Source organism: Lethenteron reissneri, chromosome 12 (assembly GCF_015708825.2).
Source record: "Lethenteron reissneri isolate LAM-NWPU_2019-01 chromosome 12, ASM1570882v1, whole genome shotgun sequence".
NCBI classification, from domain to species: domain Eukaryota; kingdom Metazoa; phylum Chordata; class Hyperoartia; order Petromyzontiformes; family Petromyzontidae; genus Lethenteron; species Lethenteron reissneri.
The window spans coordinates 749629-765059 of NC_083790.1; the positions used below are offsets into that span (position 1 = coordinate 749629).

Below are 15431 nucleotides of genomic sequence, written 5' to 3' on the forward strand. Positions count from 1 at the left end.
ACACTGCAGTGCAATACAGCCATAGCCGCTGTTCGCCATTAAGTGGCGGCGACGTCGCCACGGTGCTCGTGCCAGGCTAGGTGCACGTTGAGGCCGTTACGTGAATCGTGGAAGGCTCTCTGTATGCCGACAGGAGGTCACGGCACAGACCCACGGGTGCCATGGTGCTGTTAGCGAGCAGCACCATGAAGGCCAGCCGGCACACGAGGGGGGGGGGGGTTCGGAGTTAGCCCCCCAATGCTGATGTTTTTTTTTTATACCGCACCAGGTACTCATTTGAGGCTAAGTCGACCTAGGGGAGGCCCAGGACCGGTTCAAATATTCGCCACTATTAATATTGGTCGTTAGCTTTGAAGCGAACGCCGGGTGCGTAGCGCAGTGCACCAACCACTGCACCACCACTCCCCCCCCCACACACACACGTCTGCGTGCACACGCACACACACGTGTGTGTGTGTGCGTGCGCGTGTCCACTGCTGCGCGTTAATTTGGGCCGCCCGTGACGCTGGAGTCGCCCGGACAGATTTGGCTCTTGGCTTCGATATATTCGGCCCTGCGCCTTATAGAGGCGTGCAGGGGGTGAGTGCAGGGGGTGCGTGCAGGGGGTGAGTGGAGGGGGTCAGAGACAGGAGGTGGGGTCTGGGAAGGGGTCCAAGGCGGTGTAGCGGGCCTTGGTGTCGGGTTCCAGGACACCCCGCACCCCTTTACCGCCTTGGAGCGGGGGGCAGATGACCTCCAAATGTGTAATCGCCTGGTCAGACAGGGACACTGGTCACTGTCTTGTCTTAGCGATGCACTGGTCAGTCAGTGGCCAGACGGAGACGTTGGTTAGGCGCGGGTCAAATGAAAGCATCACCCTGCCCGAGAGAGTGTTGGTCGTGGTGAGGAACGAGCGGAAATTCCACGTTACCCTGGCCAGGACGCAATAACCGTTGCATCGACCCCAGGGGAAGGATGGTTTGGTGATGATGCAACGACGATTGTGATGATGGCTTGAACCAAGGGTCAGCAGCCTGCGGCTGGGGAGGGAGCTTCGTGACTTTAGTTATTGACGACCACCGTCTCGCATTCACCGCGCATTGCGACTGCTCTTGAAATGTTGAGGGGGGTTTTGCACTTCCTCTTGTCATTTTGGTTGGCGACCCTCGGCCTAAGTGGGCAGCCGACTCTCAACAGCCTCGCGGAGTTGCTAAGGGGGACCACAAGGACCCCCATGGAGAGACCACGCGGCTCTTATACACCCTTCGGTGTTCGCGTGGAACGCATTTGCAGAGCCGGCGGGTTTAAAAATAGAGGCGAGAGGCCGGAGAGAGAGAGAGGATAGAGGGGGAGAGGAGTAGAGAGATGTCGAGAGAGGAAAGAGAGAGCGAAGGGAATGGTGCGGTGTGGAGAGGAGAGACGAGGCTGCATTGTAGATAAGAGAGAGAGAGCGCACGCGCGGATAGAAATAGGAGACGAAGGGACGAGAGATGACTGAGAGAGGGGATTGAGATCGAACGAGAGAGCCAGGAGAGAGAGCGGGAGAGAGGGGGGAGATCGAGTTGGACGTATATAGAGAGTGGGAGAGTGGGTGGAGAGTGGGAGGAATAGAGAGAGGGGGGGGGGGGGGGTGAGAGGGAGGAGAGAGACACACACAGAGCATAAAGGGCGGCGCCAGGGAGCATCTCGGTTCCCCGCTCCTCGCTCCGTAGCACCCGGCAGCAGCAGCAGCAGGTACCACCCTGCGACACGGCGGCGTCCTGCACGGGCCACGGGGTGCCGGGAGGGTGCAGGGGGGTGCAGGGAGGTGCAAGGGGCTGCAGGGAGGGTGCAGGGAGTCGTGTCGATAATCAAGGGTGTGTGTACTGTGTAGGCAGTGCAGGCTGGTGCAGGGAGGTGCGGGGAGGGAGCGAGGGGGAGATGTGTAACGTCGGAAACATGCAGGGCGGTCATCTCGAGGGAGATGATGCATGGGATGTTGCGTGGGGATTGAGAGAGTGCAGCAGGGAGGTGCAGCAGGGAGGTGCAGCAGAGGCTGTCGGCCCGCATGCACGCAGCGAGTGTGCGAATGCCTGTTAAGGTGGCTCGCCTCGGGTTTATAAACACAGCAATGGTAATGATGCCGATGCTGATGGTGATGCCGATGCTGATGGTGATGCCGATGCTGATGGTGATGCCGATGCTGCTGCGGCTGCTGCGGCTGCTGTGGAAGGGAGGGAGGGAGACGAGGTAGGCCAGCGACGCTGCGGCAGTGAGCGCGGGAGGGGCGGCGCGGTCCAAGGACGAGGGACAAGGAGACACACGGAGACAACCAGAGAGGGAGACAGAGAGACAGGGAGACATGGGGGGTAGAGAGCCAGGGACAACCAAAACACAGCAATGGATAAAGAGGGGCAAGAGACGTGCGGACGAGACCTAGACACGCGGACAGATGGGGAGACCGAGAGACAAGGAGGCACAGGGACACAGCGACAAGCGGGCGAGACGAATGCGGGTCAACAATGAGACGAGAGAGACGCGTCGAGGGGTAGGGAGACGGACCGGGAAACAGGACGAGAGAGGGCGGCCCTGGCATGGGAACGTCCAGTGGGCGGCTGTATTATTTATAGTCGGGGTCTTGGGCGGGGTCATGGGAGGGGCTCGTAACGTGACCCCCCGCGGGAGGGGAGGGGGGGGTTGGGGGGGTATTTGAGCAGGGGGCGGGGGAGCGGTGTGGGGGGGAGGGGGAGACAGGGAGATTAGACAGAGAGAGAGAGAGAGACACAGGGAGATAGACACAGAGAGACAGGGAGACACAGGGAGATAGACACAGAGAGAGACTGGGAGACACAGGGAGATAGACACAGAGAGAGAAGGGAGACACAGGGAGACACAGGGAGATAGACACAGAGAGACAGGGAGACACAGGGAGATAGACACAGAGAGAGACAGGGAGACACAGGGAGACAGGGAGACACAGGGAGATAGACACAGAGAGACAGGGAGACACAGGGAGATAGACACAGAGAGAGACAGGGAGACACAGGGAGCTAGACACAGACAGACAGGGAGACACAGGGAGCTAGAGATACAGAGAGACACACGGAGACAGAGACACGAGGAGACACGGGGAAACATGGAGATAGAGGCACAGGGAGACAGGGAGACACAGGGAGACACAAGGAGACACAGGGATACACAGGGAGATAAAGAGACACAGGGAGACACATGGGAAACATGGAGATAGAGACACATGGAGACAGAGAGACACAGGGAGACATAGAGACACAGGGAGACAGGGAGACACAGGGAGAGAGGCGGTTGGATGCTATGGGCAGCAGCAGAAGCTGTTGCAGCAGAGGGAGGAGCACGTGGCTGCGTTTTTGCGGATGGCATCGAGTTTCCCTGCATGCCGCAGGGGCGGGCGTGGTGGTGATAGTGATGGTGCACGCCTGTGGATCCAGCACTCGGCAGGAGGCGAGGGTTGATGGATCACATAGAGGTTTGTGAGACTCCCAAACCAGCTGGCCTGCTAGGTAGTTGTACAGCTTCTGGGAGTGTAGCAAGTGGGATTGTAAACCCGACTGTGTGAGGAGCGTTGGGCGTTGTTATCCCCTCGTATGCGTGGTGGGTTTTCTCCGGACACTCCTCCCACAAGCAAACATTCCATGAATGGGATTGGCCAAACATCCAAATGTAGCAGGAACCTCTGAAGAATGTATTGAGACTCAGGGAGGAATTTCCTAAATAAACAACATTATTAATATCAGTATTTTATATAATGGGATGCGTCTGAGAATACGTCCAGCGTAGCGATGGAGTGATGAAAATCAGTTGTTATTATTATTATTACATCGCAGATTCGTGATAGGTGGGAGGCGGCTTGGGGAGGCCTTCATCCAGCAGTGGATTGAACATGTCTTGCTGATCACGATGATTTTTTACGGATGCGAAAATGCCGCTCGGAAGCCTGAACAGTTGCAGCATGCAGCACTGACACTCACTTCCGGCTGCAAGTGAAGCGCAATATTCTAAGTACGAAGAGTGGCCACAGCGCTTCACTCACTCCCCCAGGGGGTGCCTCCCCAGTGACGAGGGGACATGGGGTGTTGGCTGGGGTGAGGTGGACGGGGGGGAGGAGGGAGAGATGGACCACGCAAGCATCCGCCCGCTCTCATCTCGCTCCGTTGCCATGGTTGCATTAATGTGATCCGTTGCCATGGCGATGGAGGCTGGGGGGTGGTATGTCACAGCCCCGTGCTCCGGAGACTGGGGAGCAATGCGTGTTTGCGGAGAGGGAGGTTTGAGGGTTGGAGGGCAGTAAACACGAGCGTCTGGAGAAAACCCACACAACGTCAGAGTGGATATCAAAACAACGACCCCACCCCCACGTATTCACAGAGTTGCTGCTGCAAGTTGCTCACAACAACCGGTTGCGGAGACGTCCCACGCGTGAGCGATTCGGGTTGCACGCGACCGCTCAGGCGTGGCCTCTGGCTGTCGGCCCTTGACTGGTCACTGAGACGGTTTCTCATTCATAAGTAATGACCTGCATTCATTCAGTAATTCATTCGTAGAGGCGCTGGCTATATATCCACACGCACAGCCCTGGTGTAAATCCACTGCTGGATGAGGGCCTTCCCACGCCCGTCTGGATCACGGCGGCTATTTGTCCATACTTCCCCATTCCGGTCGGTGTGGGTTGGCTGGTGTAGGTGGGTGTGGGTTGGCTGGTCTAGGTGGGTGAGCGTGGACGGATTTGTAGCGCAGCGCGCCAAACACCGCGCTTCCGCCACCGCAGAGAGAGAGAGAGTTCGATTCCCGGGCACGGATAACATCGGTGGTGATTACCTGACTCCCTAAGTAGACTCAGCCCTAAGCGAGTAGCTGGTGCGGTGCATGTAAACAACAACACTGAGACAAAGGTGGCCGGGCGTGGTACTGGACACCCACACCCTCGTGTACTGAGCCGGCCTTGATAGGTGCTCGATAGCAGCACTTGCCCCAACAGTCTGTCAAGGCTATATGGGGGATCTTGTCTATATGGGGGATCATGTCTATGTGCGTGTGTGTGCACGTGTGCGCGCCTGTGCGTGTGCACGTGCGTGTGCACGTGTGTGCGTGTGCACGTGCGTGTGTACGTGTGTTTACGTGTGTGCGTATGTGTCTGCGTGTGCACGTGTGTGCGTATGTGTCTGCGTGTGTGTGTGCACGTGTGTGTGTACACGTGTGTGCCCACATAAACTAGGGAGACAAAGGCGGCCGGGCGTGGTGCTGGCCACCCACTCCCTCGCGTGCCATGCCGGCTTTCATAGGTGCTGCTCGTTCACAGTACTTGCCCCAACAGTCTGTGGAAGCTTATGGGTGATCTTTGTCATTGTGTGCCCACAGCGATCAGACATCACAGCAGCAGCAGAGAGGGACGACAGAGAAGGAGCCATGGCAGGTGAGGCCTTGAGGGGACGGACGACAGTCGCGGGGTTAAACGTCTGCTCTTCCACTCACCACTCACCGCACCCTCTCACCACTCACCTCACCCACTCACCACTCACCTCACCCACTCACGCATCGTGGTCTCATTGATGGGTACGGCAGAGACGCGTGGCAGTGGAATCGTCTGGAGTTTGGAGGTGAGGAACGTGGGGAGGTGAGGGGCGTGGGGAGGTGAGGGGCCTGGGGAGGTGAGGGGCCTGGGGAGGTGAGGGGCGTGGGGAGGTGAGGGGCGTGGGGAGGTGAGGGGCCTGGGGAGGTGAGGGGCCTGGGGAGGTGAGGGGCCTGGGGAGGTGAGGGGCCTGGGGAGGTGAGGGGCGTGGGGAGGTGAGGAACGTGGGGAGGTGAGGGGCGTGGGGAGGTGAGGGGCGTGGGGAGGTGAGGGGCCTGGGGAGGTGAGGGGCCTGGGGAGGTGAGGGGCCTGGGGAGGTGAGGGGCCTGGGGAGGTGAGGGAGGTGAGGCGTGGGTGAGGGGCGTGGGGAGGTGAGGGGCGTGGGGAGGTGAGGGGCCTGGGGAGGTGAGGGGCCTGGGGAGGTGAGGGGCCTGGGGAGGTGAGGGGCCTGGGAGGTGAGGGCCTGGGGGAGGTGAGGGAGGTGAGGCCGTGGGTGAGGGGCGTGGGGAGGTGAGGGGCATGGGAGGTGAGGGCGTGGGATGTGAGGGCGTGGTGAGTGAGGCGGGGGAGGTGAGGGGCGTGGGGAGGTGAGGGGCGTGGGGAGGGTGAGGGGCGTGGGTGAGGGTGCTGGGGAGTGAGGGGCAGTGGGGAGGTGAGGGGCGTGGGGAGGTGAGGGGCGTGGGGAGGTGAGGGCGTGGGGAGGTGAGGGGCCGTGGGGAGGTGAGGGGCGTGGGGAGGTGAGGGGCGTGGGGAGGTGAGGGGCGTGGGGAGGTGAGGGGCGTGGGGAGGTGAGGGGCGTGGGGAGGTGAGGGGCGTGGGGAGGTGAGGGGCGTGGGGAGGTGAGGGGCGTGGGGATGGTTGAGGGGCTTGGGAGGTGAGGGGCGTGGGGGAGGTGAGGGGAGTGGGGAGGTGAGGGGCGTGGGAGGTGAGGGCGTGGGGAGGTGAGGGGCGTGGGGAGGTGAGGGGCGTGGGGAGGTGAGGGGCGTGGGGAGGTGAGGGGCGTGGGGAGGTGAGGGGCGTGGGGAGGTGAGGGGCGTGGGTGAGGTGAGGGTGGGGCGTGGGGAGGTGAGGGGCGTGGGGATGGTGAGGGGCGTGGGGAGGTGAGGGGCGTGGGGGAGGTGAGGGGCGTGGGGAGGTGAAGGGGCGTGGGGAGGTGAGGGCGTGGGGAGGTGAGGGGCGTGGGGAGGTGAGGGGCGTGGGGAGGTGAGGGGCGTGGGGAGGTGAGGGGCGTGGGGAGGTGAGGGGCGTGGGTGAGGGTGAAGGGGCGTGGGGAGGTGAGGGGGGTGCGTGGGACGGTGAGGGGGCGTGGGGAGGTGAGGGGCGTGGGGAGGTGAGGGGCGTGGGGAGGTGAGGGGGGGTGGGGAGGGTGAGGGGCGGGGGAGGTGAGGGGCGTGGGGAGTGTGAGGGGCGTGGGGGAGGTGAGGGGCCGTGGGGAGGTGAGGGGCGTGGGGAGGTGAGGGGCGTGGGGAGGTGGGGGAGGTGGGAGGTGAGGGGCGTGGGGAGGTGAGGGGCGTGGGGAGGTGAGGGGCGTGGGGAGGTGAGGGCGTGGAGGTGAGGGCGTGGGGAGGTGAGGGGCGTGGGGAGGTGAGGGGCGTGGGGATGTGAGGGGCGTGGGGAGGTGAGGGGCGTGGGAGGTGAGGGGCGTGGGGAGGTGAGGGGCGTGGGGAGGTGAGGGGCGTGGGGAGGTGAGGGGCGTGGGGAGGCGGGGGGCGTGGGGAGGCGAGGGGCGTGGGGAGGAGAGGGGCGTGGGGAGGTGAGGGGCGTGGGGAGGTGAGGGGCGTGGGGAGGTGAGGGGCGTTGGGGAGGTGAGGGCGTGGGGAGGGTGAGGGGCGTGGGGAGGTGAGGGCGTGGGGAGGTGAGGGGCGTGGGGAGGTGAGGGGCGTGGGGGTGAGGGGCGTGGGGAGGTGAGGGGCGTGGGGAGGTGAGGGGCGTGGGGAGGTGAGGGGCGTGGGGAGGTGAGGGGCGTGGGGAGGTGAGGGGCGTGGGGAGGTGAGGGGCGTGGGAGGTGAGGGGCGTGGGGAGGTGAGGGGCGTGGGGAGGTGAGGGGCGTGGGGAGGTGAGGGGTGTGGAGGTGAGGGGCGTGGGGAGGTGAGGGGCGTGGGAGGTGAGGGGAGTGGGGTGAGGGCGTGGGGAGGTGAGGGCGTGGGGAGGTGAGGGGCGTGGGGAGGTGAGGGGCGTGGGGAGGTGAGGGGCGTGGGGAGGTGAGGGCGTGGGGAGGTGAGGGGCGTGGGGAGGTGAGGGGCGTGGGATGGGGGGTGGGGAGGTGAGGGGGCGGGGTGAGGGGCGTGGGGAGGGGGTGAGGGGCGTGGGGAGGTGAGGGGCGTGGGGAGGTGAGGGGCGGGGTGAGGGGGGGCGAGGGGAGGTGAGGGGCGTGGGGAGGTGAGGGGCGTGGGGAGGTGAGGGGCGTGGGGAGGTGAGGGGCGTGGGTGAGGGGCGTGGGGAGGTGAGGGGCGTGGGGAGGTGAGGGGCGTGGGGAGGTGAGGGAGGGGGGTGGGTGAGGGGGTGGGGAGGTGAGGGGCGTGGGGAGGTGAGGGGCGTGGGTGAGGGGCGTGGGGAGGTGAGGGGCGTGGGGAGGGGAGGGGCGTGGGGAGGTGAGGGGCGTGGGTGAGGGGCGTGGGGAGGTGAGGGGCGTGGGGAGGTGAGGGGCGTGGGTGAGGGGCGTGGGGAGGTGAGGGGCGTGGGGAGGTGAGGGGCGTGGGGAGGTGAGGGGCGTGGGGAGGTGAGGGGCGTGGGGAGGTGAGGGGCGTGGGGAGGTGAGGGGCGTGGGGAGGTGATGGGGCGGGGAGAGGTGAGGGGCGTTGGGAGGTGAGGGGTCGGGGGTAGGTGAGGGGCGTTGGGAGGGTGAGGGGCGTGGGGAGGTGAGGGGCGTGGGGAGGTGAGGGGGTCGTGGGGAGGTGAGGGGCTTGCGGAGGTGAGGGGCGTGGGGAGGTGAGGGGCGTGGGGAGGTGAGGGGCGTGGGGAGGTGGGGGCGTGGGAGGTGAGGGGCGTTGGGGAGGTGAGGTGACGTGGGGAGGTGAGGGGCCGTGGGGAGGTGAGGGCGTGGGACGGTGAGGGGCGTGGGGAGGTGATGAGGGGCGTGGGGATGGTGAGGGGCGTTGGGGCGCGGTGAGGGGCCGTGGGGAGGTGAGGGCTGCGTGAGGAGTGGGTGAGGGGCGTGGGGCGGTGAGGGGCCGTGGGGCAGGTGCGGGAGGTGAGGGCGTGGGGAGGTGAGGGGCGTGGGGAGTGTGAGGGGCGTTGGGGGAGGTGAGGGTTAGCGTTGGGGAGGTGAGGGGCGTGGGGGAGGTGAGGGGCCGTGGGAGGATGTGAGGGGCGTGGGGGGAGGTGAGGGGCGTTGGGAGCGTGAGGGGCGTGGGGCGGTGAGGGGCGTGGGGAGGTGAGGGAGGTGAGGCAGTGGGTGAGGGGCGTGGGGAGGTGAGGGACGTGGGGAGGTGAGGGAGGTGAGGCGTGGGTGAGGGGCGTGGGGAGGTGAGGGAGGTGAGGCGTGGGTGAGGGGCGTGGGGAGGTGAGGGGCGTGGGGAGGTGAGGGAGGTGAGGCGTGGGTGAGGGGCGTGGGGAGGTGAGGGAGGTGAGGCGTGGGTGAGGGGCGTGGGGAGGTGAGGGGCGTGGGGAGGTGAGGGAGGTGAGGCGTGGGTGAGGGGCGTGGGGAGGTGAGGGGCGTGGTGGAGGTGAGGAGGTGAGGCGTGGGGAGGGGCGTGGGGAGGTGAGGGACGTGGGGAGGTGAGGGAGGCGTGGGTGAGGGGGTGGGGAGGTGAGGGAGGTGAGGTGAGGTGGGATGAGGCGTGGGAGGTGAGGGGCGTGGGGAGGTGAGGGAGGTGAGGCGTGGGTGAGGGGCGGCGTGGGGAGGGTGAGGGGCGTGGGGAGGTGAGGGAGGTGAGGGCGTGGGTGAGGGGCGTGGGGAGGTGAGGGAGGTGAGGCGTGGGTGAGGGGCGTGGGGAGGTGAGGGGCGTGGGGAGGTGAGGAGGTGAGGCGTGGGTGAGGGGCGTGGGGAGGTGAGGGGCGTGGGGAGGTGAGGGAGGTGAGGCGTGGGTGAGGGGCGTGGGGAGGTGAGGGGCGTGGGGAGGTGAGGGAGGTGAGGCGTGGGTGAGGGGCGTGGGGAGGTGAGGGGCGTGGGGAGGTGAGGGAGGTGAGGCGTGGGTGAGGGGCGTGGGAGGTGAGGGGCGTGGGGAGGTGAGGGAGGTGAGGCGTGGGTGAGGGGCGTGGGGAGGTGAGGGAGTGAGGCGTGAGGTGAGGGCGGTGAGGCGATGGGTGAGGGGCGTGGGGAGGTGAGGGAGGTGAGGCGTGGGTGAGGGGCGTGGGGAGGTGAGGGAGGTGAGCGTGGGTGAGGGGGTGAGGGAGGTGAGGGGCGTGGGGAGGTGAGGGAGGTGAGGCGTGGGTGAGGGGCGTGTGGAGGTGAGGGAGGTGAGGGCGTGGAGTGAGGGGCGTGGGGAGGTGAGGGGCGTGGGGAGGTGAGGGAGGTGAGGCGTGGGTGAGGGGCGTGGGGAGGTGAGGGGCGTGGGGAGGTGAGGGAGGTGAGGCGTGGGTGAGGGGCGTGGGAGGTGAGGAGGTGAGGCGTGGGTGAGGGGCGTGGGGAGGTGAGGGGCGTGGGGAGGTGAGGGAGGTGAGGCGTGGGTGAGGGGCGTGGGGAGGTGAGGGAGGTGAGGCGTGGGTGAGGGGCGTGGGGAGGTGAGGGGCGTGGGGAGGTGAGGGAGGTGAGGCGTGGGTGAGGGGCGTGGGGAGGTGAGGGAGGTGAGGCGTGGGTGAGGGGCGTGGGGAGGTGAGGGGCGTGGGGAGGTGAGGGAGGTGAGGCGTGGGTGAGGGGCGTGGGGAGGTGTGGGGCTCAGCTGTAGTGAGCAAGCGGCAGCTGCGGATGGAGGAGCTCGGGGTCAATGGCCACCCCAAGGTGCCCATGCTCTCTGCCCGCGTGCCGGGGGTGCGCGCCCGTGGGTTTGATGGACGAGAGGTTGGAGCCGATCCACCGTGAGACCGCGTCAAGGCCGGGCGTGAGTGGGGTCCATGGCGGAGGGGGGGAAGGAGGGAGGGAGGTCAGTGGCGATACAGGAGCTGGGTGTGATCGTCGTGGAGACGATGTTCGATATTACACCTGGAGGTGACCTCGTCGGGCAGAACGGGCACCCGGGGGTGGAGCCCCGAGGGATGTGGCGACGAGGGCGAGACGGAGCGGGTTGAGAGGTAGGAGAGGAGCCAGGAGATGAGGTGCTCGCGGAGGTCGGGCTGAGTGGTGTGAAGAGCCGCAGAGAGGGCCAAGGGAATGGGGAGTGGGAGCCAGGTGGGGGAAGTTCCACATTTCTATGCCAGGGGGCAAATATATCCGTAGCCCACGACTCACAACCTTGTGATTGATTGCGAGGCAGTCGCTCGACCGCTGAGCTGGCCGGGTTAAAGGCAAACGAACTCCATGAACACCGATGGGGATGTCCAGTGCAGTACAAAAATTGTGGTTAACAAAAAACACTAAATACTGAATACATACTTAGCTAACGAACGTATCCATCCCTGATTACCCACAATCCACTGAGACAGGACGTCACCTGTGCTCGACTCCTCGCGCCGCACTGCATCTCCTCCACTTCCTCCTCCGGGAAGGAGACTCGCTCGCTCACGGACGACTTCTGCCGTCTCCCTCTCGGCGCTTTGTCAATCCAATGCTGGATGGGTGCCTGCCTCCCCGTGCCGCGTGGGTCGTGGGGGTTTCTCTCCATCTCAGCAGAGTCACCTCCACCCTCTGCTCGGCTCCACGTGGACCTTCCTGATCCTCCTGATCCTCCTCGTCCTGATCCTGATCCTCCACCACCTCCTCCTCCTCCTCGTCGTCGTTCCATGGCTTCTTCTCTGTGACCGGATCCACTTTATTTTCAAGTTTGTGTTCCTGCCGCCTTCCAATTTTTTGTTGCTTCATCCTCCGCGGCCTCCTTCTCCTCGGTTCGTTGCTCCGCTCCTTTCCATTTGCCGTGACCGGAGCGAGCGAGCGAGTTAGCGAGCGCGCAGCGAGGGGGGGCCCACCTCCCCGCTCGCTTTCTACCCCCAAGTCCCGACCGAGCAGGCCGCGGCGGCCACCACCAGGGGGTCCACTCGCGACGGTCCCGACGAAGATGATCCCGCAAGTCCCGGCGTCTACCAGGACCTCGTCGAGCTGGCGCACGAGAAGGAGGAGGCCTCCGCCGCTGCCAGAGCGAGGCGTGGGGGGGACCCCGCGGCACGGGAAGACGCGGTCGCGGCCGACCGAGCCTCGGGCCCTCCCAGTCTCCAGCCGGACGATGGCGACGACGACGTCGACGACGACGGCGAAGATCTGTCGTTTGACGACCCGCCTTCACCCGAGATGCCCCTGGGGGACGGGGACGGGCAGGAAGAGTCCCCCATCGAGGCGGTGCACGTCTTCCCGCTGGTCGGGAACGAGGACGCGGCAGGTGAGGAGGAGGTCACGAGGAGGAGCGGTTGATCCTGGATGGGTGGACTCCAGATGGACTGCAGGAGGATTCTAGGCGGGCCGTTTGTGACTTCGGCGCCGTGAGACGAAGGGAGAGGAGGGGCGGTGCATCGCCCATGAGGTGGGCGATGCACCGCCCCTCCGCGGGAGTTCAAGCGGGTGCAGAATGTGGCAGGCGGCAGGGAGCGATGGCGCGGAGGCGTCGGTGGCATCTTCTCGAGTTTGGCACTGCATGTAGTGACACACGCTTGCGCGTGTTCACGTCTACGTATCTGTATGTGCGTCTGTATCTGTGTTCATGTGTCCATGTGTCCATGTGTACGTGTCCGTCTGTCTGTGTGTGTGCCTGTCTGCTGTCCGTGTATATCTGCGTGCGCCTCTCTCTCCATCCGTCCATGCGTCCGTGTGCCTGCCTCCGTCTGCGCGTGCAGAGAAACTCAAAAACACCAAGATCGTGTTCGTGGTCGGTGAGTTCCCAGCTTCTCTTTGTTCAACTCGCACACCCTCACGGGCAACACACCAGCGGGGTTCGGACGACGGGGAGGTTCGAGGTGACCTTTTAAGTGGTAACCGGTGACCTCCCCCCCATGACCCCACAACCCGTCAGGTGGCCCGGGCTCGGGGAAGGGCACGCAGTGCGAGAAGATCGTGGCTAAGTACGGCTACACGCACCTGTCCACGGGCGACCTGCTGCGCGCGGAGGTCATGTCGGGGTCGGAGCGCGGGAAGCACCTGAGCGACATCATGCAGCGCGGGGAGCTCGTGCCGCTGGTATCGACTGCGCCTGAACCATCTCTCCCCTCGGGGTCTCGCTTCACTACCTGAACCGTGTCACCTGCACCATCTAATCCCGGCCTCGCATGTGAACCACCTGACCCAGTCTCTCCTGAATGTTCAAATGTCAATTTCCTCACCTGAACCGGTTAATTCCTAACCATCTGGCTTAAACCACATTAACTCAAATCATCTCACCTCAACTCGGGAACTTTAACCATCACACCCGCACCACGTTACATGAACTCAATTCTCACGCCTTAACCGCAATTCCTCCTCCCACCCACATGTGCTGTGCGTCTCAACTGTCGTACCTAGGACACGGTGCTGGACATGCTGCGCGACGCTATGATCGCTAACGCCGACAAATCCAAGGGTTTCCTGATCGACGGGTACCCGCGCGAGGTCAAGCAGGGTGAAGAGTTTGAGAAGAAGGTACGCCCGTGCCAGGCTAGGTGCTCTTTAAGGTCATCACGTGAAGGGCTCGCTAGGTGTTATGGGCTGACCGACTGGCAGATGCATCACCTGTGCTCCCCACTGTGCCAACTTACTGTATTTTAGCTGACCCGGTGCTCTGCTCGTTGTTGTGAGCGTCGCTCCTCCGAACTCCGCTGTTGTTGGGAGGGCAACTGCCTCCAACCGCCCAGTAGCATCCTTCACGAGCCTCCTCCACAGAGGCCCACCTTGACACCTCTGGTACCGGTCATCGGCAAGTCGACTAAGCTCCACTTCCTGCTGTACCGCATCAACCCAAATCTTCTCTAGCCCGTGTCACGCCCATTTAGCCCTCTCTAACCGGCCAAACAGAAACTGCTTGGGCAACCGGTGGTTGGGCATACAGGCAACATGAGCCAGCGAATGCAGCCTCACCTGCCGGAGGAGCTCACTGATGCAATGCCCTGGGTGTTCTCGGCCACAGCTATGCCCTCCCTTCTCTATGCTCATGAAACGTGGAGCTCTGTAAAGTAACATCCATGTCTGCTTGAAAAATCCAAGCTGGCCCTGCCTCGGAAGTTCAGAAGTTTATTATCCGAGTAACTTACCCATCGAGCTATTCAACTCTTTTTCAAGGGTGACTCAGCCAGCAGACAGACACGGCAGCAATAATTTAAGACCCATGATCACAGGGTGAGGAGCTTGCAGATCTATGAATGACGTGGACACGCAAAGCAAAACACCCCCCTGTACAGCTATAACATACTTTTATGGCAAGTGCTGTTAGCGAGTAGCACCTGACGGACGGCACAGCGCACAAAAGGGATGGAGTCGCCAGCACTACGCCTGGCCGCCTTTGTCTCCCCAGTGTCGATGTTTACTGCGCCGTACCAGGTACTCATTGGAAGCCGAGTCGACCCGAGTGGTAACGCGCACGCACGCACACACGGTGCTCTACACACACCCGCCCGCCGTAACGCGCCCCCCGTCCCCCCCGCGCAGATCGCGCAGCCGGCGCTGCTGCTGTACGTGGATGCGGGCAGCGAGACGATGGTGAAGCGCCTGCTGAAGCGCGGCGAGACGAGCGGCCGCGTCGACGACAACGAGGAGACGATCCGCAAGCGCCTGGGCACCTACTACTCGGCCACGGAGCCCGTGATCGCCCTCTACGAGAAGCGCGGCATCGTGCGCAAGGTGGGGGGGGGGGGGGCGCCAGTGCCGTGGGGGGGCTGGCGGATGGCGGGGGTAGAGGCTGGGTGGTGATCTCAGTGCCCCTCCTCCACGCCGCTATCGCCATGGCTGCAGCGATGGCCAGGGACACGTGGGGGGTACAGATGGGTGTGCCGAGTTTCCCCTGTGCGTGCGTTTGGTGGTATCGGTGGGTGCTGGGCCTCCTCGAGATGAGCTCAGCTTCAAAATGACAACCACGTGTGCTAACCACACGGTTAAGTACCCAAGCAATCCGCGCGTTCATTCAGATAAATTGAATCGTAATCATGACGTCACTGCCGCTGCCCCTCGTTTTCCTGCTGCCCCCCCCCCTGCCACCCTTGTCCCCTCGCCCCCTGCCCCTGGGCAGATCAACGCCGAGGGCTCGCCGGACGAGGTGTTTGCCCAGGTGTGCAAGGCGCTGGACTCCCTGAAGTAGCGGCGTCTCGACGAACTCGGAAGACGACCCAGATCATCGTCATCACCTGCTCCACCCAACGAGAATGATCCCTATTGCCACCGTCTTGCCGAGAGGCATCATCGTCAGCATGAGCACTATCTCATCGTTTGTCATCATCGTCATCGCCCCGTCACCTTCATCGAATCACCATCAACCCTATTGGCATCAGCATTGTCTTAATCACCATCATCATCTTCACCACCGCAACCACCATCATCAACACGATCACGTATGGCTTCCATCATAATCGTCATCTCCACCACCACCATCATCGTCATCATCACCGTCATCGTCCGTACAAGATCAGCATCGATTAAAAACCGTCCATCTTATGGTCTCAGCGTCTGCTGTTGCTCCGAGCGCGCGCCAGCGTCGCGGTGCCAACACGCCCGTCGGAATCATCTGGCGTCGCTTCCTTCCCCGTGTCCTCCCCAAACAGATTCCGAGCGGCCTCCAGACGCGACCTCAGCCAATTTTGCCGACAGTCTTAACTCTACCGCCTCCACTGCGTTTCGGAGTTTCTGTAATAAAGGATATTTATTGTTCTATACACAAACATTGGTCCT

The 15431-nt window shown here is 63.7% G+C and overlaps 1 protein-coding gene across 5 annotated transcripts in view; it reads left to right on the plus strand.

Annotated features, from left to right (window-relative positions):
• AK1 (adenylate kinase 1) overlaps positions 1–15421 on the plus strand; it is a 32899-nt gene extending 17478 nt beyond the window's left edge. For 2 of the 5 annotated variants that reach the window (XM_061550329.1, XM_061550331.1), the window contains 7 exons: positions 5350–5404; positions 11587–11967; positions 12419–12454; positions 12595–12758; positions 13080–13196; positions 14199–14390; positions 14776–15421. In XM_061550329.1, coding sequence (XP_061406313.1) covers positions 5350–5404; positions 11587–11967; positions 12419–12454; positions 12595–12758; positions 13080–13196; positions 14199–14390; positions 14776–14844 — 1014 coding nt within the window. In that variant the 3' untranslated portion in view covers positions 14845–15421. Of the gene's footprint in view, positions 1–1618; positions 1714–5349; positions 5405–11586; positions 11968–12418; positions 12455–12594; positions 12759–13079; positions 13197–14198; positions 14391–14775 lie in introns of those variants that run through there. The other 3 variants (XM_061550330.1, XM_061550333.1, XM_061550332.1) reach the window with 2 other exon arrangements.
• The last annotated feature ends 10 nt before the right edge of the window (positions 15422–15431 follow it).